At 56.6% G+C, this 27,119-nt stretch overlaps 1 protein-coding gene across 2 annotated transcripts in view; it reads right to left on the bottom strand.

The window, feature by feature from the left end:
- Positions 1 to 1,679: 1,679 nt before the first annotated feature.
- OLFM1 (olfactomedin 1) overlaps positions 1,680 to 27,119 on the bottom strand; it is a 36,961-nt gene continuing 11,521 nt past the window's right edge. The window contains exons 1-6 of one of the 2 annotated variants that reach the window (XM_077139729.1): positions 26,365 to 26,564; positions 24,350 to 24,499; positions 19,979 to 20,134; positions 17,807 to 18,026; positions 10,269 to 10,375; positions 1,680 to 3,315 (exon numbers count right to left, since the gene is read on the bottom strand). In XM_077139729.1, coding sequence (XP_076995844.1) covers positions 2,641 to 3,315; positions 10,269 to 10,375; positions 17,807 to 18,026; positions 19,979 to 20,134; positions 24,350 to 24,499; positions 26,365 to 26,514 — 1,458 coding nt within the window. In that variant the 5' untranslated portion in view covers positions 26,515 to 26,564 and the 3' untranslated portion in view covers positions 1,680 to 2,640. Of the gene's footprint in view, positions 3,316 to 10,268; positions 10,376 to 17,806; positions 18,027 to 19,978; positions 20,135 to 24,349; positions 24,500 to 26,364; positions 26,565 to 27,119 lie in introns of those variants that run through there. The other variant, XM_077139738.1, reaches the window with a different exon arrangement.

The raw sequence follows: 27,119 nt of genomic DNA, 5'->3' as shown, positions 1-27,119 counted from the left end.
AGAAAGGGGAGGAAGGGGTGGCGAGAATGCGGCTGACCGAGGATGGAACTGAAGGCCCCTTGGAGATGGGGACTCGGGAGAAGCTGCTAGAAGTTGCTGGGCCTGGGGATGAGGCGAGGAGGACAGAGGGAGAAACTGGTGAGGTTTAGGTGACCCTGGCAGGAAGCGGGTGGAAGGGTTGTTGCAGAGACAGGCCACACGTGCCCGGCGAGAGGCGGGAGTCCTGACCGCCTGCAGCCGGCTTCCGGTGCTCTGCAGTCACACAGCGGGGTGGGCACAGCCTGCGCGGTAGACGTGGCTCCAGGGACAGCCGGTGTGGCTGGGAGTGAGGGGACCAGACTCTGAACCGAGCTCCTGGTCAACAATTCCCCCAGACATCTCCAGGGTTCCTTTTGGTCTCCCGCCTTTCCCACCCCCAACAGTTAGGGCTCACTATTTCTCATCACGATTTTTCATCCCATATTTTCCCAATCACTGGCCAGGGCTGGATGGCATGGGCGCCTGCTGTGGTGAAGCTAGGCATGGTCCCCACGTGCCCACAGCTGCCCCTTGCCTGAGCAGGTCACTTCCCCGGTGGCTCCAGATTCATGCGTGGACGGTATCCAGCAAGCTACCTTCCTAGTGGATCTCAGAGTGAGCCCCCATTTCCACTGAGCAGTGCCATGCATGTGCTGTGCCCACCCCAGGTGCCACTAAACACCCTGCTGGGTGGCCACACTCCACCCCTCCCTGGTACAAATGAGGGAAACTCCAGAAGCATGCTCTGAAAACATGGGAGCTGTGTGCTCACACGTTTTCAGCACCCTACCAGAGCTGGCCAACTTCTCTTGATGGCCCCCCCCACCCCGCCATCTCCCCTGTGAAGGGGGTGCCAGTGGTCCCAGCAGTAGAGGTGGAGGAGAGCATAGTGGCTTGCTGCACCCCATGCCATGTCTGGGATCCTAGCAAGCATCCCTCTTCTGCCAGAGCTGGATCAGGGAGAATGACACGGAACTTGCTCCTTCTCCAGCTGGCCTAAAAGCCCAGGGGACTCCAGAGGCTCAGGGCACCGAGATGTGGCTTATCCCACCAAGACCCCGGGCTCGGACACAGGGCCCAGACCAAGCACGATGGGCATGGCCCTGGGGCTCGGCCGGGCCCGGGGCTTGGGCAGCCCGCTTTTGGCCGCGCGTGGTTGAGGCCCTATCTCCAGGGCCTCCTATCCAGCACCACGGAGAGCAGGGTCCTGGGTTCCTGCACCTGTTCCGGCCTCGGTGTGTTCGCCGCGGGAGAGCGGCTGGGTGTGTGCACCGAGCTCTCCTGCAGGCCCCTCTGCTGACACCCACCCACCACCCCGCAGGACCCCCGAATGCGGTGCCCATCCCAGACTCTTCCCAGCTGTGCCCTTGGGATGGAGGAGACTTGGGCGAGACACGCAGTGGAGGGGAAGGTTCTCCCGTGGGTAGGCTTCCAGTCTGGACAGCAGCTTGGACTTCCGTGGGGGAAGGAAATTCCCAGCTGAGCCTCTGGTTTCTGACTCTGTGGGGATCAGGGCGATGGTGATCCCACAGGGAACGAGCCCACTGCACTCCTCCAGAAGGAAAGGACCCCTCAGACTCTGGAATATGACTGCAAGGAGCTGGGACTTTTGATCCCTCTTAAAACCTTCCAAAATGAGAAATGAAAAAGAAAACATCTCCTAATGTTTTTATTGTTCCTTTGATAACTGGATAGTACAAAGTTTTCCTTGTTTTTACTTAAAAAAATGTATCTTCCTTATACTGCTTCCCTCACAAACGTTTTTTTCCCATTGGAAACCGAGGTTTCCCTTATCTAGATAAGCCCTTCTCATCCACGGTTACATTATTCAGATAATTTAACGAGAATAATTTCTTTGATTATTATCAATAAGAACTTGATTATGTTTCTATAAGGGAACACTGTTTTTTTTTCTTTTTTAGGAACAAAAACCATCCACTTATTAATCCAACCTATGGCATCACATTTACAACATTCATTGCATAAACTGAACATACAAAGTTAACCACCTCAAGGAAATAACAGAGGATGCTGCACAATATATCTACTGGGTACAAACTCGAACAATGTGGGCACGACAACTGTTCAATATACACAGTCCAACCGTCGGCATACTAAGTACAGAGACCGGGGCCTGGGGGCTGTGTCGCGTCTCGGCACGGTGAATCTAAGAGACAAAAACACAGTCAAGAAACAGGAGCTGTGAGGGGTGCGCATTAAACTAGGCTACGACGACCTCGCCGAACCCGACCATCCCATCCGTTGTTGCTGACCACGATCGGAGAAGGCGTCCATGCGATTTAACAGTGGGTTGTTCTCAGCGGAGAACTGGCCAACAGTCACCGCCTTGCTTCTTTAGTATGGAGTTTGGCCAGGGGGGGAGGGGGGTGGGGAGGGCCCGGGAACCTTGGGCTGCAGTTCCAGCTGCAAAGACGGGGGTTTCTTCCCAAAGGCTGTCGCCGGCTCGCGTTGGAGAAACACGGCGCCCGGGGACGTTGGCGCCCGCGCTGCTGATGACTTCTCACGATTATTACTGGTTTTGTGATCAGTTTGGCAGCTGCTTCAGGAGTCTCCTGGGGTGGGGGGGAGGACAGGGGTCCTCGGTTTCCCAGGTGGAGGGACCTACAACTCGTCCGAACGGATAACGTGGAAGAGCGTGACGTTGTAGAGGATCTGGTGGCCGTTGTTCCAGGCGTAGAGGGCGCGGTCCTTGGGGTTGTAGTCCAACATGGAGATGTGCGAGTACTTGTTCTGGAAGGGGATATCAATATACTCGTAGGTCGAGGCGTTGGTCTGGTAGGCGTAGTGGACTTTGGTGCCCCCTGAGTAGCCATTGGTGACATAGAGGGTCCCACAGATGATAAAGGCCTCTCCGGCACTGCGCTTGGGGTAGCTTGTGTTCCAGGTCTGCAGCACCTGCAGCGACACAGGGTCCAGCCTGCTGATGACGATGTTGCCTGCGTTCTGGTTGGTGGCGTACACCGCCCACAGCCCGCTCTCGTCCACCATGAGGTCGATGTCCGAGTGGCCGCCCCACGCGTAGTGGTACATGTTGTTGTAGCCGGCGTAGTCCAGGCTGCGGGTCTTGAGGATCGTCTCCGTCTTCAGGTCGAACCTGATGATGATGTGGCTTTGGAACTTGTTGAAGTAGATGGAACCATTGTAGACCACCTGCCCCGTGCCAGACCAGGGGTGGGGGAGGCGGTGGGAGGTGAAATTGTCCGTGTTCATGAAGTCGACCATCGACCTGTACTCACGGACGAAGCGGTTGTTGTGGTAGCCGTCCATGTACCAGACCTGTGGGAAGAGCAGATGCGTGAGTGTCGCCAAGGATGGGCGCCGGGCGCCTGGGGGCCGGGGACGGTCCACGAGCGGGGGCTCCTGCCAAGTGATTGGGAGGGGGCTGGAAGGACCAGGGGAGAATGACCATCACTCAACAATGCCCTGTCGTTCCTTCAGTCCCATCACCTCTTTGGCAGAGGGGACATGACTGCTCCAGAGAAATGGTCACCTGCCTGGAGGAAGGTGGGGGCGGGATACATCTGCTGAGAAGGGGTGAGGAAGGGGACTTCCTTGGGCACCCATGGTCTTGCTCTTTGCATGGCTGCAGCTCCCTTAAACAATTCCCTTAAGTCATGGCAAAGGAACCCACACTCCCGCTCATCCCCCAGGGCCCCAAATTGAGCCCTCTGTGTGGGGTCCCTTCTGGGCCAGGCCCTGTCTGCACATCTGCTGCTGTGTCCCTGGCTGGGGGCTGCACTCAGTAGGGTCACACCTGGTTGAGGAAGGGAGGAGGTCAGCCAGTGTGGGAACCCCTCCTGGTGAGACAGCAGAGGGAAGAGCATGGCCCCGGGGTCCAGGAGAGGACAGACTACCAGTACCAGGCAGCACTGGCTGCAGGGGTGACCAGCCATCAAGGTCGCAGGGGAGGGCAATCTCTTGTGCGCCAGTGGGCACTGGGCATCAGGCCTTCTGCGCCCTGCCAGCCTGTCACAGCGGCATGGACTGAGTCATCACTGCCGCTGGGCGAGGTAGCATTAATTTGGCATTTGGGATGCTGTGCGTGTCATCACTCATTGTCACACCCAATCCAGGGCAAAGCAGTACTGAGAAGAATCTGGGCTTCGCTTTAGGCTTCTGGTTGTCGAAATCAACGCAATCACAAACCCAGCAGTGGCCCGAGCTTGGGGTTATGGAAGAAGAAATTTCCAATTACTGCTTTAATGCCAGTTGACTGGAAAACTGTCTAGACTTTTTACAAAATGCTTTAGTCATTTTCAACCAATATGGGCACAAATTAGAAAGCCATGCAGTTAGTCAGAGGAAAATATGCCAGGCTCATGCCATTCTCTGCACATCTGTCTGGCAATAAGGCAGCTGCTTTATCCATCAGGGGCTCTGGCTGCTGGGGGAGATTACAGGTGCGGCAGCTCTCAGACTTGGCATTACACATGCGTTAAAAAAAAAAAAATCATAACCTTGTTCCTGAGACATTGCTTCAGATGCTTTGAGGCAGATGTGCTTTTTGATTTTAACCAGATTTTTTTTCTGTCACTGGGTCTTAGTTGAGGCTTTTATCCCCTGTCTAGCCTTCAAGATGTGGATCCTGGATTAGAGCTGGGTAGGGAGGGGTCTTGCAGCGACCCCCCAAGGCAAGGTGCTGAGCCCCTCTGGACTGCATTCCGGAAAAGTGGCAGTCAAGTCTGTCTCCTGCCACACGGAGCCCCTGCCTCATTCCCGTCTCAGCTCCGACAGCCCTGGCCCTAGCCCTCTCCTGCAGAGCTGGGAGGTGGCGTGGCCTCTCCCCACCTCAGGGCAGAGAGCCCTTCTGGAGCATGTGCCCATGTCCACCTCCACCACGTGGGCCCTTGAGAGTGGGCACCGGTTCTGATCCATTCCTGCTCCCTGAGGACCCGGCGCCGCCTTCCTGTGGACCGAGCTGGGTGCAATCAGCAACAGATGGCTAAGAGTTTTCAAATCCCCTTTTCCTGCCGAGGGCTGGCTAGCAGGCACAGCATTTTCTGAAAATACCATTCGGAGTGGGGAAATCAGCAGCAGGGCTGTAAATGTTTCCCAACCAGCTCTAGAGCCTGGGGAGCGAGGGGGGTGGGCTGACGGCAGGCTGCAGGCATTTCTGCCGATTTCCATGTTGCAAATGCTCCCACTTGTCTAGTCCAAGGTACCCCCAATAACTCACTCTACAAAAAAGAGCATCCCACAGAAGGATCCCCAAAGGGTCCCATGACGAGGGGCCCTGTCCTTCTTTACAGGCTCCCCACAAAGAATCCAATCTGCTTGCCTGAAACAACTCTTTCTTCCCTTCCATCCCAGCCCCAAGGCTCAGATCAAATCCTGTTCCCCACTGAGCTGCCTTCCGAGAGCCTCAGAGCTGCTCAATCCTGGCTGGCCATTGAGGAGCCCTTGCAGCTTGTGCCTCTGGGGCTGGGGCCAGGCGTCAGAATTTCTGCACAGCTTCCCAGTGGTTCCAACACGTAGGCCAAGCTGAGAGCCCCTGGCTGGAAGCCTGCACTGCCTGTTGAAGCACGTGGTTCCCTTGGCCACTTGCTGGCTCAAGCCGAGGTCTCCCTTTCTCTCCCAGGGGCTCTTGGCCTTGACTTAAAACACCCCTCTGTCTCAGTTCCACCCCTGAGAGTCAGATTCAATTGGCTTCAGGTGTGGCCTTGGCACAGGCCGTTTTAAATCTGCCCATGTGATGATAATGTGCAGCCAAGGTGGAAAACCACTGTAGCAATCACACAAGGAGCAGGTGAGGCCAGCTCGGTGCCAGGTCCCAGCAGAGATGTGATGAGTCCTTCTTGGCAGATTGACTCCTCGGGAGCTGTTCTCCCAGCACAGGTCCAAGGCCCACGTTCCAGTAGGGCTGAGCTTCCAGAAAGCGAGTCGGGCAGAAAGCCATGGTGGGAGCCTGCCGGAACGAGCGGCCCCTGACCCCTGCAGAAGTCTAGAGGCCAGAGCTGGCCAGGGGAGAGCCTACGGCCGTCCTTTCTCAGCCCTGGCCTTGGGCATCTGCAGCCAGTGGGGACCCGGGACAACGGCTGTCTCTGGGGAGGCAGCTCCAAAGAGGGTGGCAGCTTTCAGGGGGGTGATTTCGCCTCTGTGCTTCTTGGACAGACCCAGCCTTCTGCCACCAAGGCCCAAGGTCAGCAGTTGAAGGCAGAGGCAGAGGCAGGCTGGCTGGATGTCCCGGCGCCCGGCTCTTCTTTCTGCTCTCCATGTTTATTCAGGATTCTTCCTGTGCCAGGTGTTGGTATCGCCTCTAGCTTTCAATTCTCTATACCAACCCCCCACCACCACTCCCAGGATATGGGGCAATACCTGGAGAGAGCCTCCCTCTCCCCATCGCGTGCCATCCCAAGAATCAGCTCCTCTGTTCACTCTCAGGTCAGCAAAAAACAGTTTGGAGTTCGAGGGAGACACTGCCTGGCTCAGGGAGGCTTCACTCAATTTCCCTCTTTTTCTACTCAAATCCTGTTGGAGGCAACAGGGGCATGGATGGGGATAAGCCTGGAGCCTGAGCGCTGCAGATGGGCTGGTGTAATTCTAGGCAGGTGTAGGGCAGCACGTGCTGCCTCGGGACTCCCCCTGCTCCCTCTGAGAGGGAGTGTGCCTTGACCTTCTGTGGCCCTAGCAGTCTTGAGGAAAGTCTGCACGCTTTAGTGCATGCAGCAGAATCAGCCCCAATCTAGGGACAGACCCATTTGCAGGAGCTGCTACTGAAAGGGGCTGTGCTTCCTAACGTGGGCACTGGCCATGTGTCCCCCAGAGTGGACAACTAGTGCCAAGGAGCCTGGGCCCCTGGGACAGACACTCAAAGTGGAGAGGGAAGGGGGAACTGGCAGCTCTCCTGGGGGGCTGCACCACAGTGAATTAGATGCGCGGAGGCTGGACAGGAGCAGGGAGAGTCTCCTGCCCCAGGAACGTTCCAGGTTCCATTGAGAAACGCCTAGAAGGGGCATGAACATTTGCTGAGCATGGCCCAAGCAAGTGCTGACCACGTCTGCTGGCTCCAGGCGTTTTGGAAAGGGGGTGCCACAAGACTCTCATAAAATGGCACTGTTCAGAAGACACCATTTATAAAAGTCCTGGTAAGGGCTTTTAAACACTAAGCTAAACCCATTGCTGTTTGTAAAATTAAAGAGTTTAAACGGTTATAGCCCCTTGGAAATGAACTTCCTGGGGGTAGGGCTGGTTCCCTTCCTAAAGTCTGAGGGCAGTGGTCTGCAGTTTCTAAGGGTGAGCAGGCTGGGAGGGGAAGCTGATGTGGCGCTGTAGGGGGGCTGTATGTGCCAGAGGGGCTGCCTGTGAGCTGGGACCCCTGCAGCTCATGTGGACTCCCTGGGCAGTGCCTCAGCGGGGTGTACTGGGCGGTGCCTCAGCCGGGGACGGGGTCTGCAAGCAGAGGAAAGACAGTTTCTGAGCATGTTTGGGGTGGGGGGCGTTGGGGCCTGGGGACATGCCCACGAGGGATGGGAGATGAGACGGCTGGGCTGAGCAGATGGCCAGAGTGGCCAGAGCCCGGTTTGGGGGAGTAGGCAGTGTGGCGGGCCCAAGACCGCCCCCACCCTCAAAGTGGGTGCACGGACCCCTGCCCACGCCCACGCCTGCCTCTTCTCTTCCTAGGGCGGCAGCTTCCCACCAAGGTCACCCCCCCTCCGCAGCTCCTTCTCGGTAGGCGCCGTCTGCACAAGTCATCAGGCAGAAAATACATGCCTAATTATCAAAAGAATCCATCATCACCTCGACAGCTTTGCAAACCAACACCCTCACTGTTCTGCACAAAGCAAATAATCTGAGGCTGTCAGGAGCCACGTACGTGGTTCTGGACAAAGGCTAATTTATCAGCGCTCTCCATGACAGAGGGGACTGAACTTAAAACGGAGGCCAGGCGGCGTGTTGGCAGTACGAGCTTTGGACGAAATACTCCGGTAGTTCTAGCCGCTGCAGCCCTGTGGTGGTGTGGCTCTGCTCACAGGCCCGCTCGCCCTGCCTGGCCAGTGGGGCGGTTTTTCCCATGGAATGGGGGCCAGGAGGGGCAAAGGCAGGAGGGGCAAGGGGGTGTCTGAAGGGGGAGGGGGCTACCGGGAGATCCGTCATGGGTGGTCAGTGCCATGACGGACACCTGTTCAGTGAAAGCCTGACCGGCCTTCCTGGAGACCTTGGGCAAGTCACGTGGCTCTCTGAACCCCGGTTTTCTCATCAACACGTGGAGGTGAGCACCATGTAAAAAGACCTCCGTCACGCTCCCCATGGTTTTCCCTGTCACCAGTGGGGTTAATAGATATTCGCAAAGGGCTGGAAAACAGGACGTTCTTTTATAAGCGTCTGCTGCCATCGTCTTGTTCTCATTTCTGTGTTATTATTATTATCACCAACATCTGCAGACAACAAGGAGAAACTCCTGATCCAAACTGCAAGCAAAAGCTGAGTTTTCCAGGTGGAATGCCCAATAAAGGAGTAGTCAAAATAACAATTACTGGAGTAAATTGTCAGAAAAGGTTCAAGCTCAGCTGTCCTGCCTCGGAAAAATGAAACAAATACAATCATCCCCCCCCCCCCCAAACGCTCAAACCCCACTACACGGGGAACTCAACCCGTGTAGTCCCTGGTTCTCTGCAAGCAAACGCCAGGATGGGCTCCTGGGAGGGGGCTTGTTGCCCAGCGGCTGCCGGAGAGCAGAAGGGGTGGCCTCTGTCTGAGGTTGTTAGATAAAGACAAATGCCACAAGCTTCTGCAAAGCCTGTTAGCCCTTGTCTCCCCATCCACCTTCCCCCCGGAAGGAGAAATTGTAATAGGAGCAGAGCCGTGTTTTAAATATAAGAGAACATGCCTTAGGCTGGCTTCGAAGTTGGAAACTGAAAGGGGATGGGAGGTAACGAGGTCAGAGGTCTCCTGAGAAAGAACAGGAGCCATCCATTCCCATTAAAAATCAACTGGACACAGCTGCGTGGGTCTCAGATTTCTAAGTCCCTTCTTCAATCCTGCCCAAAGAAAACCTGCTTTGCGTAAGTACTCGATTTCCCACATCCCTAGAGGGAAGGGGGTGCTGCAGAAGCCTGACGGGCCGTGGACCTGCCTCCTCTTGCCAACAGCCACCGGCTGGTGGGCAGTGCTCGGATTTCCAAAGGACAGGGGAGCCCAAGCCTCCCTCCTCTGGCACGAGCCTGGGGGGGGGGGTGTCTCTGGTTTTGTGCAAAGGAGATCGTGGGAATCCCAGAAGGGGCTGCTAGGCAGAGCGCTTTGAGAATCCTTGCAGGACAACTGCATATACAGAAGGTGGTGGGGTGGGTGGCGCTGAGGGGCGGTAAGAGGCGGCTGTCAGATGACCTGGTGTGGGTCAAGGGTACCCAGCAATCACCTGGAGGCGGCTGTCCCACCTCCCTGTCCCCCAAAGGGGCCCAAGCAACAGACCCCAGCCTGGTTTCTCTCACCCCCTCTGAGATCTTAATCTGGGGGGAAAGCCTAGGAAAAGAGCAGGCTTGCTTTCTTCAATTAAAAAGGAATACGCGTTTCCAACAGCCATGAAAGGAAAGGCAAATGAAACACAAATGAGATGTCATTAAATCAAAGCAAGCCTCTCGGAGTCTTTTCCTGAATGGAAGCAGTGATGGAAGAGCCTGGGAAGGCCCTGGGGGGAAGGAAAGCAACTCGGAGGCCCATCGGGAGCACCTGAAGGGGCGGGGTGAGCTCTTTGGCCCTGCCTGCACTCCCAGCCCCCTACCCCGAGTTAGGGCTCAGGGTGACAGCAAGGGGGTTCTGACCCTCCCACTGCCACACGAGAGCGAGCCTGCCGGCTCTGGCCTCAGGCAGGGTTTGTGGCCCCTTCAGCTCCCCTCTCCATTTGGGACAAGCTGACCTCCTCCGGCCTCACTCCACCTCACCCCACCTTCGAGGCAATGGAGGTAATCTGCCCACTGCCGGCCCGCTTCCCTCGCCCCAAGGCTTCCCAGACCACCGGCTGCCCCACCATAGGAGGGGCGCTGTCACATGTACAGTTACCTTTGGGTTCTGGGGCCCCCTTAGAGATGAAGCTACAACTTCTGGGGTCCTCTTCTGGGTAGGGGCTAATGGCTCTCCCCAGGAACAGACAAACACCCGGGGGGCAGGGAGCCTGCTCTGTCTCCGCCCTGGCTGGTCTGCCTGGCCCATGGGTGAAAGCTGGAAACGCAAGGGAAGTTTCCAGAGAGCAGCCCTGTCCAAAGGAGCCCGGCCCCGACGGGGAGCACACTTACCCTGCTGTCGCCCTCTGGGGCCAGAGGGTCCGTCATCCAGGACCCGAACCTTGAGCCAGAAGTCTTGATGGTCACTGGGTCACTTATGCCCGTCAGCTTGCCGCAAGCTGGAAGAGAGCGCACACGGGGAGGGGAGGGTGCTGGGGGGGCGGGTGCCAGCGCAGGACTCGGGAGCGTGGCTGGTTCCCTCTTCCCCCCTTCCCCCACTGGCTCCTCCCACCCCCTGCCACCCTCCTCACTGGCTCCACCCCTGCGTGGGATACCCACTAAGGAGCTGCTCCCACAATAGAGGGCCAGGGAAGCTGCCCCTCCCCCAAACAGAGAGCACCTGAGGCTGGGGCAGGCAGGGAAGAGGCCCCCCACCCACCCGGATGGCAGGGCCAAGGCAGCATTTCTGGGTGGGGTGTCAGTCACCCCAACTCAGTTTTCCTCTGTGAGCTGGGTCAGGGGAGATGGCCCAGCACTTCAAGAGCTTCGTGCAGGACCAGGCAGGCAGAGACGGCTGTGTTCACAGAATGACAAAGGTGTGGTCAGGGGAGGTCACACAGCCCCGGGTCCCTATCTACCCATTAGAACAGACCAGGAGAAGGGCTGGCTGCCCCCGTGCTGGGAGCACCTGGGGCTTCTGCTGGGGCTGGGGGCGGTGAGCACCTGGCTTCTGCCGGGAGGAGGGGTCCAGAGTCTGAGGGCGCTGACGGACCTGGTGCCTTAGAGAGTGGGGACTGGCCTCGGCCACCCTGGAACCTTGTGCTCCAGGTGGGTCCATGACTCTTCCGATAGCGCCGGGGGTCTGCCTGGCAATGTCCTTGGGCCCAGGCCGCTCCCCTGCTGTGCAAACACCCCACACAATCCTGCACGAAGCCGAGCCTCTGCTGCACGGCCATCCCACTCCTCCAGGAGAAACAACCCTTAGCCAGACATGCTGCTGTACCCAGCTCTTGGACGCAGGGCGGCGGGAGGCAGCAGCTGGCGGTGCACCCCCGCCCTGCTCTCCTGGCCCCGCCAGCCAGGCTGTGTGCCGCCACCCAGCTCAGCACGCGGGGTCCAATGCCGCCGTGCCAGCCCATGAGCACAGCGGTCTGCAAAGTTCAGGGAAGGTCCAGGCGCCCTGGGAAGACCGATGGTGAGTTCATCTGGGGCCGGAGCTGGGCCAGGATGATCCTGCCAAGCAGCCCCCACCTGCGCTCTCTCCATTTAAAGTGGGGAGCGGTGTTTGCATTCGTGGCCACACACAAGGCCGTGGAGGGGCCCTTCTGGGCGTCAACGGGTCGATAGGAGGCTGCGCCTTTGGGCAGCACCAGGGCTCCCAAGAGGAGGGATGAGAAGCCAAGTGCAGGCGGAGGAGAGGCTGGCTCTTGGTTCTTCACCCACATTCTCCTGAGTCCTGCCCCCAGGCTCCAAGGCCCCGGATGCCCCGGCTCCCGGAGCAGCTGCCTCCTGCCCAGATTTGGGCAAGAACGACTATCGCTTTCTTTACCCACCTCGCGCTTCCCCGTATTATTTCCCCAGTTCCTGTTTTAAGGGGGAATGATGCACTTTCCCACATAAATCCTGCCCTCCCACCCCAACACACACACTCGAGGCTGCCCTTGGCAGCGGGCACTGCGGGCCAGGCCTGGCCAGCACTTCAGCTCGGCGCAGGGTCTCGCTGCTGACAATCAAAGCAAGCCCTCCATCCCCTACGCTCTGGCTGTGGGTGGGGAGTGGTCCGGGATTGGGAGCCGGTGCCCACGGTGACAGGAAGGCACAAATGAGGGTGTGGGGATCCTAGAAATTGTCCGAGACAGTCCAGTCTTCCATGAGAGCCCCAACTTTGCACCCCATGTCCCCCTTGGGGCTTCTGGGTGCTAAAGACCCCATCTGAAAGAGGGGGGCCTAGCTGACTGCACCTAGCTCCTGGAGGCTGTTTCATGCTTTGTGCCCCCTCACCTTGAGGGATCCAGGGCTGCCCAGGAAAGACAGTGGCTCCATCTGGAGTGAGGAGAAGCGGGAGGGGCTGACACCCCCAGCCCAGTTCCCTCCTCCCGCTCCCCTGAGGTCTCCAAGTCCCTGTGGGCTGGCCTGGTTAGCATCCACTACAGACACATCCTCCCCCGGGGCATTCCCATGCAAGGCCTGCAGCACGAACTGGAACAGATGTCTTGGTTGTGGCCTGGAAGACGTTCAAAGGGGCCTTCTCCCCAGAGGCTGGGGGCACCTTAGGGGCACTGCCTGCTGCTTTGCACCCAGTAGCACGCTCGGGGCTCTGGGCCTTTCCCGTCAGTGAACAGGTCAGATCTCCCATGACTTTGACCCACAACAGAGCCCACAGCCTCCCTGCCCCAGTGCATGGCCTCCCCTGCCGGAGAGCAGCCAGCCTTCCCTCCTCCACCCCTCGCAGAAGGCGGGACACCACCAGCTTGGCTGGGACACCTGCCCTGGGCGCTCTCGTGCTGCCGCACTATGGCTCAGGCTCTCTGTCCATCTGGGGCGGCCCCCTCCCCTGAAACGGTGCCGCTTCCATCAAGACCTCCCTGACATGCCCCTGCCCCTTGGACTCCACCCCACTGTGTCCCTGCTGACTGCAGGCTCGTGTCCAGGGGGGCTGTGGGGCACCCACTGTCCTTACACATTCCAGCTGAGAACCATGGAGAGAAGTGGGTGCAGCTGGGTCCACCTCAGGGGCTGCCCACCCCTTGCACCACGTCCTGCTGCCCACCGTGGGCCTGCTGGCCTGGCCTCAGAGAAAGTGTGGGGCTCCCACACTGGAAGAGAAAGCCCAGGCATTGAGGGCCTCTGCTTCCAAGCCCACCCTGCAGGAAAAGGTGCCCCTCGCTGGGGCTCTGGCATCTCCCCCTCCTGGCTCCTGCAAAACACACCCGCAAGGGCATCTCACTCACGGACTGAGGGGTCAGGAGAATGCCAGACTGGTGGCGGGCGCCTCCTATGGAGCTGCCTGTGCAGGGTCCTCTGGGGTTAGGGGCTGCCCACCCACCTGCAGCCGGGGAGTTATTTTTGGTTCTTCGTTCGGACTGGGTCTGCTGAGACCTCGGGAGCTGACGGGATCCATGGAAATCCCATGGCTGTGCGGTGGGAAGCAGAGTCTTGGGTTACTCAATCCAGAGAATGCCAGCCTGGGCTGGGGGAGGCCGTAGGCCCCGAGCTGGGAGGACCCGGCCACTCTAGTGCCTAAGCCAGGCCTCCGGAAGGAGGACACGTGCAAGGCTTGGACAAACAAGCAGCTTGCAGATGAAAGCATCTGCCTCGTGCTGGTTCTTACGAGGAAGCCATCTCTCAACCGCTGCCTGGATGAGCTCAAAAGGAAACCCGAGACTGGCCCGAGGGAATGCCTACAAAAAGTCCTCAGGCTGGAGAAGGAACGTCTCCGGGTAGCCCTGAGATCAGGCTGATGGAGGATGCTAATCTGTCATCCCATCCCACACAGCCCCCCCCTCCCCCCCATGGAAAGACGGGACCCCTCGGACACTGCTGGCCTCCAGGTCTAGCTCCTCTGGTCCTGCTGGCATCCCTGAAAACCAGAAGAACCTTGCAAAGCTGGCAGCTTGCAGACACGTGTCCTCGCAAATGAAATACTCCGAAAACTGCAGCCTCCCCGGGCAGACCTTGTGCTCAGCCATGGGGCTCAACTGCCAGGGCTTGGGCGGGTACCAGAGGGCTCCTCCCGGGCGTTCAGTCCCCTCCTCCCATGGGCGGGGGCGGCAGGGGCTCGGGGACCCCGTCCCCCTCCTCACACAGCCCTGAGCATCCCGCCCAAGCCACCGCACGGCAGCAGCAGGGCCAGACCAGGTCTTGCGGCCTTTGGGCCTCCAAACTCACCCTCCCCACGCCTCTCTCCCCCGCTGGCTGAACACACCAATCACGTGCCCTCTTACCCACTGTCCTCGCCAGAGCTCACCACCCTGGCCCCCGGAGAGGACGTAACGACCAACTCTCTCTGCCTCCATGACTCTTCCTAGGGTCTCCAGAGTCGAGGGACAGGAAGGAGACCTCAGCCTTGTCTCCCTAGAGGAGAAAGTATAGGACACGGCAATCCAGCAGAGGACCAGGCCCGGCATCCCCAAATGGGGAGAGGAGTCCACAACCGGACTTCACCCAGGCGGATGCTGGGGTGGTCTCAGCGCCCACTGGCTGGCTGGCCAGGGATTCTGAGACTGGAGCCGGAAGGCTGTGTTCAGGTGTGTTCTTGGTGACACAGATAAACCCCCTACCTGGCACTGGAGCCAGGCTCTACCCATGCACTGGGTCGTAGGCTCTTTCCTCCCACCCTTGGAGAGAAGAGTAACTAAGGAAGACTTCAGTTTCCGCACGGTAGGACGGTGACTGGGGGAGAAGGCCCAAGGCCAGTTTGTCCCCACCAGCATCAAAGAGGGCAGTGGCGGCCTAGAGCTGGCAGGCACACAGGCATGGCATTGTCACCTGGGCCGAAGGTTTCTGGCTCCCTCCATTTACTGCTGGAGCGCCTGTCCCCCACCCACCCCAGGGTCGATGGGGCCTAGAGAGAAACAGCCAAGTCCAGGTGCAGCTCGGTGGACGTGGGGTCACTGGGCAGCTCTACTCCTGCCCTTGTCTCGGAGTTGCTCTAGGAACAAGGGGAATTCCAGGGGAGCGACACCAATTCCCGTCTTCCAAGAGCTCTGAGAGACGCTGAGCTCAACCTTCCATCCCAGAGGTTTTCAGATCCCAAGCTCTGCCTGGGCCATCAGGAAAAGCCTACGACACCATTTCCACCCATAAAAATGGAAAACAAATGCATGTCCTGGGGTCAGAAAGTGTCAGCAACATCAACTTGGAGGGAAGGTGAAACCAGGAGAGACTTCACTGACAGTTCTGGAGAACTGCAGGGAGAGCCGCTCTTATTATGGTACTACCAGGAAGGCGACCAAGATGGCTTCACTAGAGCAGGGGCTCTCTGGCCAGCCGGGGTGCTGGGGTTTCCATTGTGTTGCCGTACCCTTGCAAATCCTAGCTGCCCGGGAGAGCCACTTCCCTGGTGCGTGCTCACGGCAGCCTCCAGCAGGAAACACGCTGTCAAGATAGAATTGAGACTCGGCCCATTGGCAAGGCCCAAATAAAAACAAACATAAGCAGCCACAGGATATTACGTGGGACTGTAAGTTACTGAGCTTGAAAGAAAGAAAACCTGGGAAGAGGGGAGTCCAGCTGCTAATCTGTCATCTAATCCCTTACTTTCTTTTTCTTTCTTCCTCCCTCCCTCCCTCTTCTCTCTCGCCCCTACCTCTCTCTCTCACCATCTATATCTATCTATTCCTCTACCCTTATCTCTATCTTACGAACCTCTGTATCCATCTGTGTACCCACGCACCTGTGAGCTACCCTCCACCATGACCCACCCATCTTTCGCTCTCCCCGCCTGCCATGCTGACTCAGAGCCGGGCCGGGGCTGCACAGCGGCGGGAGTGACTCTGCGAGTGTGCACAGCGTCCCCAGGGGACTGGACTCCCTGCACCAGCTGAACTCAAGAAGCCAGTAGCTGGGAAGGGACGCCCAGCCGTCTCACGCCATCCACTTCTCTCAACACCCCCTCACCCAGGCCGGGGGTTCCCCCAGCTGGTCAGCATTCAAGTCACCCAGGTGCTGGTTAAAACGCCGCTCCCTGGGCCCCACCCCAGGGACACTGATCCCTGGTTCTGTTTACACATCATGCTCCTTCTTAAGAAAGAACTAAGAGCAGCGTTAAAACCGCACAGTTACAATCCCGGGGTGGAAAGACAGTCTCTGGGGCCTGTTTATCCTCACTCTCCTCTCAGCTCAACCTTTTTAGCAGCTGAGGGGTAACCACGTGACAGCCTCAAGAACTAAGCCACAAGGCAAATTCACCCAGCTTCTGCAAAGAGGCCCGGCACAGATGGAAGGCCGGTGTCCAGAGAAGGATGCACACCCCCTCCCCGGGAAGGCCCTGGGAGGCTCATCATCCGTAACTTTTCACTTCGAATTTCCACTAGTTTTTAGAAAATGTGGAGGTTTGATCTTGGTTTCTCCCTGGTATACCCAGTCTGTGTATGGGGGAGGGACAACACCCCTCCCTCCCCCCAACTCAGGCTCCCCTAAGCAGGGGTGTTTGGAAGCCCCGTTCTACCCGAGGGGAACCTGAAGGGGAAGTGGTGACAGGGAGCTCCTGGCTATCAGGGTGGACACCCGAGGACGGGGCCCCAGCAGAAATAATCACAAACCACTGCAAACCTTTGCACAGACTCTGAGGACGTCAGGACGAGAAGGGGCAGTAGGGACTAGCCAGCCCTGGCTGTCCATGATGGTCTCTGGTAACCCAGCCCTGCCCTCCCTCCCAGGACCTGGCACCGTGCAGCCCCTGAGAAAAGCCTGTGGGTGCATTAGGGTGACCCGAGAGCGAGTGAATAAGCGAAAACAGATCGGGGCTTAAACTCCTGGCACAGATCCCTGAAGCATGAGGGATCCTGAAAGTCTGTGCCTTTACTGAGATTTTTGAGAACAGCGTCAAAGAATAATGTAGAAGTGGGGACCTGTTTAAATAAAAAGATTGGCTGACTCACTCTATTTTCTTTCCCGTTTGAATATTCTCTCTTCGACTTGCCTAACAACACTAGGGACTTTTGCTTAAGATTGGCCATTTTTTGATGCTTTCAGTTTATAATAAAATATTTGGAGTGGGGGGAGGTGTAAAGGGAACAAGTTAAAATGTCAGAGAAAGCCTAAGGGAACATCGTCATAAAGCAAAATTACCCTAACTTATCCTAAAACACACACGATATAAACAACCTCTGGGTTAAGATACAGTCGGTGAAGAAAGCTGACTAATCTTTACTAGGGAAACCTAAAAATGGGACTGGGATTTACAACGTGCTCTTTCAAAGTGAACCAGACACTAATACGCTAAGATTTGTTAAAGCAATTAACTGGAAAGTTGTTAAGGAAAGTGGGCATTTAATGGCGAATAAGAATCGAAACAGCTCTCCTCACGCTGGGGGTCCTTCTTGGAAAAACAAGTGGGAGTGAGGAGTGTGTCTGCCCATAGGTTTTGATCTTTTCCCTTTTAGGAGGGGCTCCCTCCCTCACTTGCTGGGAAGAGCACATCTTCTGCTATGATGCAATCGAATTCCACTTTCCTTTTAATTCGAACTGCGCATGACTCAGTAACTCCAGGTGCTTCATCAGCCCTATTCCTCAACATGGAGGGACTCTTGAAATTTATGTTGCCAGTCTTATCAAACTGGTTTAAAAGCCCAACCCAACCTGCCTCACATACCCACATCCACACCTACTTCAGGGGGTATGTGTCTTCTAATATCCCAATTCATTTTCCAGATGTGCAACTCAGCGGGCTCTGTGAACCGGACGTGGCATGGAATTTGGACAAAGCCCTAGCACGGTGCTGCCTGCACTCTCCTTCCGCTGTTTCTCAAGGCCACCCTGCCCAGGAGCCCTAATAGAGCCCTCGCCTCCCTGAAGCCAGGCGGGCGCTGTCCACTTCAGCACCACTCCCTAAGCCTGCACAGGGCGCCAGGGGAGGCCAGCGCAGCGCCGCAGGGTTCTGAGCCTACCTAGTTTTTGCATGCATGCACGGAGCCTTTCTTCAAGATTGGACACTCTGCTCTGAAGTTCATCGTAGTCATAGGCGCCAATTTCCTCTTGCAGCTCGTTAAGCACTGACGTCAGATTCTGGACCTCCTCTTTAAACTGCAATACCAATTTGGCATCGGCCTTGTACTCTTCCAACACTGGGATCAAAGGCCTAAGTTCATCCATTTTCGCTTTTATCGCCTGCAAGGTTAAAATAAGCCGGGTTCAGTGCGATGCGTGCAAAAACCTGAAACACCCTGACTTGGCCTGGCTTCTCCCCAACGTGAGGGCGGATGGGCGTCCTCCCCCTGTATTTACAGATTTATTTATTCTGGTCCCAATGAGAAGAGCATATTAAACAGTCTTCAGAACACCAACATATTTGGGAAAGGTCTTTATTGTCAGTTTAGAATGCCACATCTTAAGGTTACATGCTTTAAATCACATACACAAAGTTCTTTTTTTTTTTTTCTTTTTCAAAAAAATGCATTGACAAGGGTTCAGACTATTCAAGAAATGCACCTACAGTCGCATGCAAAGGAGGGTCCTGGTTGTATCCAAGGATATGGTGCTAAGTATTGGAAAATAATAGTAAAAATGCAGGGTGCAAAAAGCTCTCTGGCTCTCTTTCAGGGTTACATGGGAGTGTACTGCCTCTTCAGTCACTGCAGCATTGAAAAAACTCTTTTTAGTTAGCCCTGCAAGCAAGAAAATGAAATACTGTTGAAGAACTAGCTTACTAGCCTGCTGCCTTAAACAGATAGCCATTGATAGACAGATATTTCCATGATCATTTAAAGAAAAATCACACTTCAATATGGAGTTAGCCAAAACAAACTGCTTCAACAGTTATTTACATTTCTGAATAAATTCCTTAATGCAATTTAAGCAATTTAATGGCAGGGGATTGCTTTTTTTCCCCCAAAGCCACAATGCCCCAAATTTTGGAACTTGGAGAGGTACCTGTGGGGGTACTTGCAAAAATGAGCTACCCCACGGTCACTGCAGATGCCTTTCAAGGAGTTTGAGTCAATCACAGAGAAGGGTAAGCTGACCCTCTGAGGACAGACACAAACTCTTTTTGGTCAGTCAGGTCAAAATCTCTTTCCAAGATAATTCACGATGACATGTCAGAAGCAAGGGCAAGATGTCCACTGGCCTCTGACGAGAGCAATCGGCTCATTTCTCCTCACAGGGATCAGCCCTGCTCTCATTTTGTTTATAATATAGATTTATAACTTCATTAGCTTGCAATTTCGGCTATCTAATGTATTGCTTTTAGAAGAGAATTAGTTTTTGCTTCATGCAGGGAGCACATCAAAGAAAAACATTAGCATAAAAAGGACAGGGGAGACAGAGACAGAGCACATCAGCAATTTACACCGGAACAAGGCTGTGCAATTCACCCCATGCATTTGCGTCTGGGTAAGATTTCTACTTAGCATGCATGTGAGCCTTAATTAAGGTGCAAATAATTCCTCAGTGTAATCAGTCTGAGACTGAGTCACTGCTAGGGCATATATACATATTTGCACATATGTATATATAATTTTCTGCCAAATAAACTCTGGCTTTGATGTCCAGAATTACCTGGAGAAGAGGTCACTTACCCACTTACCCACGAAGTGAGAAAGACACGGGTGTCTCTGTGTTTTCCCTGCATAGCTAGTGTGCCTCCTCTTAGCTAACTTAGGTCAGATGTGAAAACCACCCTGACGCTCCTTGCTCAGAAATGGCTCTCATCAATGTAGCTGATACTGGGCTAATATGATTTACCTGCCACAGGTGTACATGTGCCTTGGCTGGAGCAGTGTTGGACTGGGGACCCTTGGCTTCCAAACCAAGTGAATATGTGCTGAAAACTTCTGCTCAAACTTGCTCCTTTCAAGGGGTCTTTTGCCCACCCAGGGCGAGAAGAGGCTCCCTCTGTTTCCCAAGGCAGCCGTCATTTGTGAGGCAAAAGACCCTTGCTGTGCCCCTCCCCAGCCCCAAATCACAATTTCTAAATGGAAAGGGGAAAGGGCATGCAGGGAAAACGAGCCCAGCCTGGGAAGAGGAGGAGGACAAAGGCGAAGAAGAGGAGGAGGGAGAGAAGGGGGAGGAGGAGCGGGAAGAAAGGGAGAAAAAAAGGTAGAGGAAAGGAAGGTACGTACCTTGAACTGCCTGGCCAGGTGCTGCTTATGGCTCTCCTCCACCTGTTTGAATTTGGACTCTAGTCCTTTCATTTGGTTCTCCATCTTCTCCACATACTGCAAGTCTCTCTGAGTCCGCCTGTCCAGTACCTCTATGGATTGAGACATGTTTTGCACCTGTCAAAAAGGCAACAGGTTCAAGGAAAGAGCTGCAGCAGTGCCAGCGGTCTTATTTGCCTGCCGGTACCCGACACTGACCTTTTCTACCCAGCCAGTATCCTGGGAACCCGAAGTGGCCCATGCATTATTTACTAGTTAATCACCAGCATCTGGGACTGCTGTGACCAAGAACTCCCCAAATAGAGCAAATTGGTTTGGTAAACATTTCCTCTGCCATCGTCGGGAACCTGTTCTTAGAATCAGGGATGCAAACCAGAGAGGCAGAATTTTCTCTGTTCCCAGTGCTTGCGCCTGCAGGTATAGGGCCTGTGAGATGCTGTCCTTTTTTTGGAAGTGGGGGTTAGTACTGTTTCTGGCCCCTCTTTTTGCAGGGTGAAATCACTGGGGAAGCATAAACACCAGCAGAGCTGAGCAGCAGCGTTGAGTTGTCCCCATGCCCAGGTATAAATTCTCTCTGCCCCTAAAGCTCACTGAGTGCCTTGCTGGGAAGGCTGATTGCTTAAGAGCAGAACGAGGAACAAGGGAGATGCTGCCCCTGAATCTGCATCAGGACTTTTTTTCTCCCCATCTCATATGCCATCCATCACACCCCACAATATCATAGGGAGATGACTGCTCTGCAAACATGTACATTCAGAACCCAGAGTCAGGAAATCAATCACCAGCAAATGAAGAATCGCTGTTTTACATCTTTACAGGCAGATTTGAATTGAGTCTAGCCTCAAGATGCAACTTTAATCTTCAACAGGGTTCCAGAGAGCTTAAAAGAAAACAGTTTTTGTGCAGCCCCCTGCCAGCGCATTTCATTTGCGGGAAACTGGTCCGCCTGTCTGTGCAAGTGGGTTTGGGGCTGTGGGAGGTGAAAGGAGGCTCGGGAATGCTGCAGTGGTGCTTGGGCTGTTTTCTCAGAATCTAATTCAATTACCAAGAGGAAGCTTCCTCTACAACGACAAACATTCATTTCTGATTTCTGACAAATTCAAAAATACTCTTCCTTCCAGCAACAAAATCATTCTGGTAGGAGACATAGTACTACCTGGAACAGCAAGAGGTGATGATACAGCTTCCACCTCTTGCTTTGCATTCTCCACTCTAGCAAATAAAATAATTAAGTAAAATAAAATAAGAGAGGCGGCGAAAGGAGACTCGGCATGGAGAAAACCGATATTGCTTATTTCAGCATTTAAAAATGGAAGGAATCATACGAATTGTTATTTAAAAGTAACACAGACAAATTCAGTTTAAATATTCAAATATGTAGTACACAATACGGGGGTGACCTGGACTCTCTCTGATCCCTTAGACTGTTTTATGGGGAACTGAAATATATTTGCTCCAGATGGTTCCATGTCTGTCCCCTCCTCACTGCTTGTGTTCTGAGGGATTGCAGCACCTCCTTTGAGAAAAGCTGCAGACTGTTTCCACTCATCATTCAAGGCCCAGAGCAAAGGCCACATCCTCCGGGGAGCCCTCTGGTGTGTAAAGCCCGGAGTGGCACATACTACTTGGAAACAACAACATCATCCTGCTGGCAGAGTGCCCGGTGGAGGAGTAACCCACACTCCTGCCTCATCCACCTCCTTGAACAGGAGACCTTTGGAGGACTCTGGTGTGTGCACGTTCTCTTCCTGCAGGACATGTCCCTGAGAAGCCAGCTGACACGCTCAAGGTCACACAGCTGCTAAGTGGCACAGTCCACCCCACACCCTTAGCCAGAGTGGCGGCAGGTGCTGAGTGGAAGCAGCAGGCACACCTGGCCCCAAGAGATGGTCTAACCTCTAACGGTTAGTGGGTACCTTCCATGTCCAGGTGCTGTGCTGAGCCCGGACGCTGCTCATCTCATCTGATTGACAAAGCCCCACGAGGTGGACACCATTTTGAGTCCCATCTTATGGACAAGGAGACCAAGGTTCAGAGGAGCTGAGCAGCTTGCATGCTCTCCTGCAGCTGGTACAGTTGGATTCAGATCCGGGACTGACTCGAAAGCCCATGCTGGTTCAACTTGGGGCCACACACTTCTCCAAGGAGAAGGAAGCCCGCCTCCCCTACCGCCCTCCTGCGGGCTCTCCCTTAGTGGCCTGCGATTCTGGCTGCACGTCAGCATCATGAGTGGGTTTTTAGCACACATTAATTAATGCTCAGGGCCCAATGGGAACTGCAGCCAGTTAAAGCCAGGCTACGGTAGATTGAGTTATGCACCCTAGAAAAAGCACCTTTTTCATCTTAATCCGCTGCCTGTGGGTATGAAGCCATGGAATATAAGAGCTTATGAAGAGGTTATTTTTAATTAAGGCGTGGCCTTAATTAAATCTGTTGCTGGAAGCCTTGCAAAGAGAAAGCATGGGGAGGACGGGGAGGCTGGAAGTCAGCAGGAAAGGAGAAGAATCGCCATGTGATGGGAAGGCCAAGGAACCCAAGGAGTGCTACCGACCCCGGGAGGGAGCCAGCCTCCTAGCCTCCAAAGCCTTGAGACGGTAAACTCCTTTTCTTTAAGCTGACCCACCTGCGGCTTGTGCCATAGCATCCAGAAACAAAGACTGTGTGTCCCAAGGAAACTCCCAGGTGCTTGTTACTGCGAGGCCAGGCTGAGAAGCACAGGACCGGGTGGGAGATGTGCAGCTGTGACCCCAAACCCAGTACGATCTCTGAGGGATGGTGGGGATCCTGTGTCCCTACCCTGCCCCTTCAGCAAGTTGGAGCCACCTCCAAGCTCCACCACCTTTCTCTGCAAACCTGAGCCATTCAAGGCACAACTAGGCTTTGGTCTAGTTTGGTATTAACAAAAATTGTGGAATCCATTAAATGTTGCATTTTATTTTAATTCCTTAAAATGAATTACTCTGGTAGCTAAAGATGGCAGGAAAATCCCTAACTGCATCGCTCAGAAGGCAGATCAGCTCTATTAGCCAAGTACGCTGCTCTGTCAACTAGGGAAGCAGAGACCCCGGGCCCAAGTCCAGGGCCAGGCAGCAGCCTGGGGTCCTCAGAGCCTGGCCGAGCTGGGAGGACCTGTAGGAATCTCTTGCCCACCCTGGCAGTTGGTGAAACTGAGTCCAAGAAAGGGACTCATCCTGCCTATGGTTGTGCTGAGGGTATGTGGTTGCACAGGCCTGGAAGAGAATGGTGCTGCTGCCAGCACAGGTGACTCTGCCCCTCCTCCCAGAAGGCCACCTCCTTCCCTGGCAGGGAGGATGGCAATGGGAGGGTCCTGCTGTCCCAGCTCACGGCCCATCCCTCCATTCACAGAGGTCATCCCCGCTGCACACAGACCTTTTCTGGACTCTAAGGTGTGTGTGTGGTGGGGTGTGACCCCACCCTCCCAGAAGCCCCACAGGAAAGGCCCCCTTTCCTTGGGGGAGGAGGACCAGTGGAGAAGAAGGGCTCATTTCTCCTTCCCAGAGTAGCTCCCAGGGGACTCCATGACCCTTGGTTAAGCACAGAATTGACAGTCCTTGGGGGAGATGGAGGACGCCCGTGGCTGTGCCCACCAGAGAACGCAGAGGAGGGCAAGGCCAGGTGGGATGTCAGGACACCTGGGACTGAGTGCTGGTCCCCTGCTAACTAGCTGTGGCCTGGGGCCAGCCAGCTCACATTTCTGCTTCTGGGAAATGGGGCAGATGACTCCAGCAACTTCACAAGGCTCTTGTGAAGATCAAATGAAATAATGGATCCAAAATGTGTGTGCATGCCATAAAGTGCCATTCCCAGGTTTCTTTCAAAGGAGACCCTCCAGCCTAGATTTATGCCAGGAAAGCATCCGCAGCAGCAAAGGCCCGGCCAGGTCCAGCCTCTCGAAGGCAGGGAAAAGCTCCCCATCAGGTAAGCTCCCAATGGCCGTACTCTCCTGGGTCCAAGGCAGCTCTTCCAGCTGGAGGCCTGGCCGCAGCTCTGAGCCCTTGGGGACTAACGAATCGTGAGCGTCACTTGGAGGCAGAGATGGCATGGCTGGCCCAGAGCCCCTGCTGCTCCCATGGGGCATCTTGTGGGGCCAGTACTGACCAGGGAATGGGTCTGTCCATCTCCTCTGGGCCACCCTTTGGGAACTTCCACCCATTTGTTCATTCATACAGATATCTGTGCAGGGATGAGTCAGGAAAGAAGAGAGTGGGGCCCTGGAGCTCAGCGGACTTGCAGACCAAACACTGGGGCTGGCGTGGAGACGCAGACACCCCACCCCACCCCCACCCCCACCCCCATCTGCTGCAGACTCACCTTCTCCAGCAGCTGCCTCAGCTGTTTCGTGCGTGCATCCCGTGAGCACATGGTCTGCTGGGGGGCGACCACTGTGCAAATACACCTGCCCTCGCTGTCCTGGGCAGAGCTGTACACCTGCCAGCTCTCCTCAGGGTTGGTGGGCAACACCTGGGTGGGGGGGGCAGGGGAGGAAGGGGAGAGAAAGCCAGACCATAAGGCAGTGTAGCAGAGACAACAGCCAGGGGGGCCCAGTCTGAATAGCGAGCCCGTCCACCCCAGGAGAGAAGCCAAAAGCAACGTCCAGGGCCACATTCTGACCACAGGGAGGGAACACAGAGGCACAGGGTCCCCAGAACTGGAAGGGAGGTGAAAATACGTGATTTTCAATTCTTTTTAATACGTGTTCACTCCAGGGGATGTGTGATGTTTTGGCATCTACCCAAACTGACGTGTTGAGCAGGAGGGTGAGACAATCAGAGGCCACATGCCCGGTGGCGGAGAGGAGCAAGGCAGGAAAGCAAGTGGCTGGCTGACTCCCAGCAGGCACGCAACTCAGAAAGAAGACATCCTCCAGGCAGGCAAGGAGGGGCAGTTGGTACAGTCAGGCCCCGTTGTCTCTCTCGGACATGGGTAAAGAAGCCCCGGCGAGAAGAGCCCCGAACCCAGTGGCCCCTTAGCTGAGAGTCACCAGGCCCCCAAGCCATGGGGCTGTCAGCCTGCCAATGACCGCTCTGAGAAAGCTCCAGGCTGCCAGCTCCATGTGGGCTCCCCACGCAAGAGCCATTTGGCGGGTTTCACCAAGTTGAGGCAGTTGCAGTGCCGGGGCCACCCCCGATGGCAGCCCCCAAAGATCACCAGGAAAATCAATTGAGCATGCACTGTGGTTGGTCTCACTTGCAGCCGGGTACACAGGCGGCCACGGCGCCAGAAACCCCCTCCACACGGCTGCCTGCCCCTGGTGGCCGCTGGCCACTCTCCACCCTGCTGCCTGCCCTGCAGCGCACCCCCCGGCGCCATCCACATTTCCCCCCCCCCTGGCCTCAGGTCACCTCGCTGCTATTTTTAGCCTGGAACTGGGAGGAGAACTTGGGTGGGGAGAATCTATAGTAGTGATATATTTAATTTCATTCATTCCAACGACAGCCGCTCAGCTCAGGGCCCAGGGGCAAGAAACAAAGTCATGATGAGGGAAGCACCGCGTTCGGCTTGAAACAGGAGGCGGGTGGGTGTAAGAAGGGCCTTTGAATGGGGCGCACAGGAAACCCTTTCAGAGCTCTGAGCCCTGGGCAGGAGCGGGGGAGGGGGGCTCTTGCCCTTCACCTCTCCTTTCAGCATAGAGGGGACTGGCCTGGGACGCACCCCTTCTCTTGTGCTACTCTGGATCAGTCTCTGCGGCCGGGCCAGCAGCCACCAGAGTCAGCCCTGCCCAGGAGCGGTCCTGGCGGCTCAGCTTCCTCCCCAGGGGGCTAAGGGGAGGACAGAGGGGTGACAGAGGTGAGCAGCACAGGGCGGCACAGCACGTCCGCGGGGGACCGCACCCCAGCCCCTCGGCACTGCTCCGCTGGAGAGAAGGCAGGAAGGGCGCCCTGGAGACTCGGGATCGGCTCCGGCCAGGGCAAGGGCTTCCCGGGGCCGGCTCCGGGCTGCTCCAGCCCGGCTTTTACTAAGTACAGCTTAGTTCCGAGCCGGCTCGACCCAGCCCAGGCGGGGTCTGGCCCCGACTCCACCCTTTACTTGCTGAGTGACCTTGGACAAATCCCCCAGCCTCCAGCCGCCCTTTCCGAACCCTTCCAAAGGGTACCCCATATTCTGAGCTGAATGAGGGTCCGGAGCCGCCGAGCCCTCAGCCGGCTGTCCCCTGCCCCGCGAGAGGACCCGGGAGAGGGAGGCTTCGGCCTCGGGAGCCCGCGGCGGGACGACCGGCCGGGCTGGGCGCATGGGCAGCGCGGTCACCCCTGTCCCCGCCGTCCCCGGGGCGACCCATCCCCTCGCGCGACCCGGCCCAGCTCCGGGGAAGGGAAGGGCGCACTCACGCCGGTGCTGCGGTCGAGCGTCCCGCCGCGGGCCGCCGAGAGCTTGGTGGTGTTGAGGCCCACCAGCGCGGGCAGCGTCTGCGACATCCAGTTGGTGATCATGGCCATGGTGCTGAGCACGACCCCGATTTTGAGCAGCGGCACCGACATCGCGCCTCCAGTCGCCTCCCGCGCCCGCGCCGCGCCGGCGCCGGCTCCCGCGCCCGGGGCAGCCTTCAGGCGGCGGGCTCCGCGGCGGGCAGGAGAGCCCGGCCGGGTCCCCGCGCCCCCTCCGCCCGCCGCCGCCCGCCCACCGCCGCCCCGCGCGCCCCAGCCATCGCCGTGCCGTCCCCGGGCGCCTAGTGCCGCCGCGTCCCCTCCGCGCTCCGCCGCCACCGGCAGAGGCCGCCCGGCTCTGAGCGCGGCGCGGGCGGCGCGCGGGGGCCGGGGCCGGGGCTGGGAGGCGGGGACAAGGCCGGGCGGCGGCCGACGCAATCTGCCCAGGAAATGGGTGGCTGGTGCCTCTCCGCTCCGGCTCCCCGCCGCCCCCTGGCTGCGGGCAGCGAGAGCTGCAGACGCCGGCGGCCCGGGAGCGGGGAAGAAGGACAAACCACTGCTACTCGAAATCACAAAGTCTGCGGCGGCGCGCGGGGCCTCAGCCAAACGGACTGTGACCACCCCCCCTCGGCCCTCAGCCCTGCGCGCTCTCTGCCACCCCTCGGCCCGCTGCGGCGAGGCGCCAGGCACCCCTCTCAGGTGCTCCCACCCACCCAGCC

This window comes from Tamandua tetradactyla, chromosome 2 (genome assembly GCF_023851605.1).
Source record: "Tamandua tetradactyla isolate mTamTet1 chromosome 2, mTamTet1.pri, whole genome shotgun sequence".
NCBI classification, from domain to species: Eukaryota; Metazoa; Chordata; class Mammalia; order Pilosa; family Myrmecophagidae; genus Tamandua; species Tamandua tetradactyla.
The sequence above is the reverse complement of the archived record's forward strand: the minus strand, read 5'-3'. Positions and strand labels throughout refer to the sequence as shown.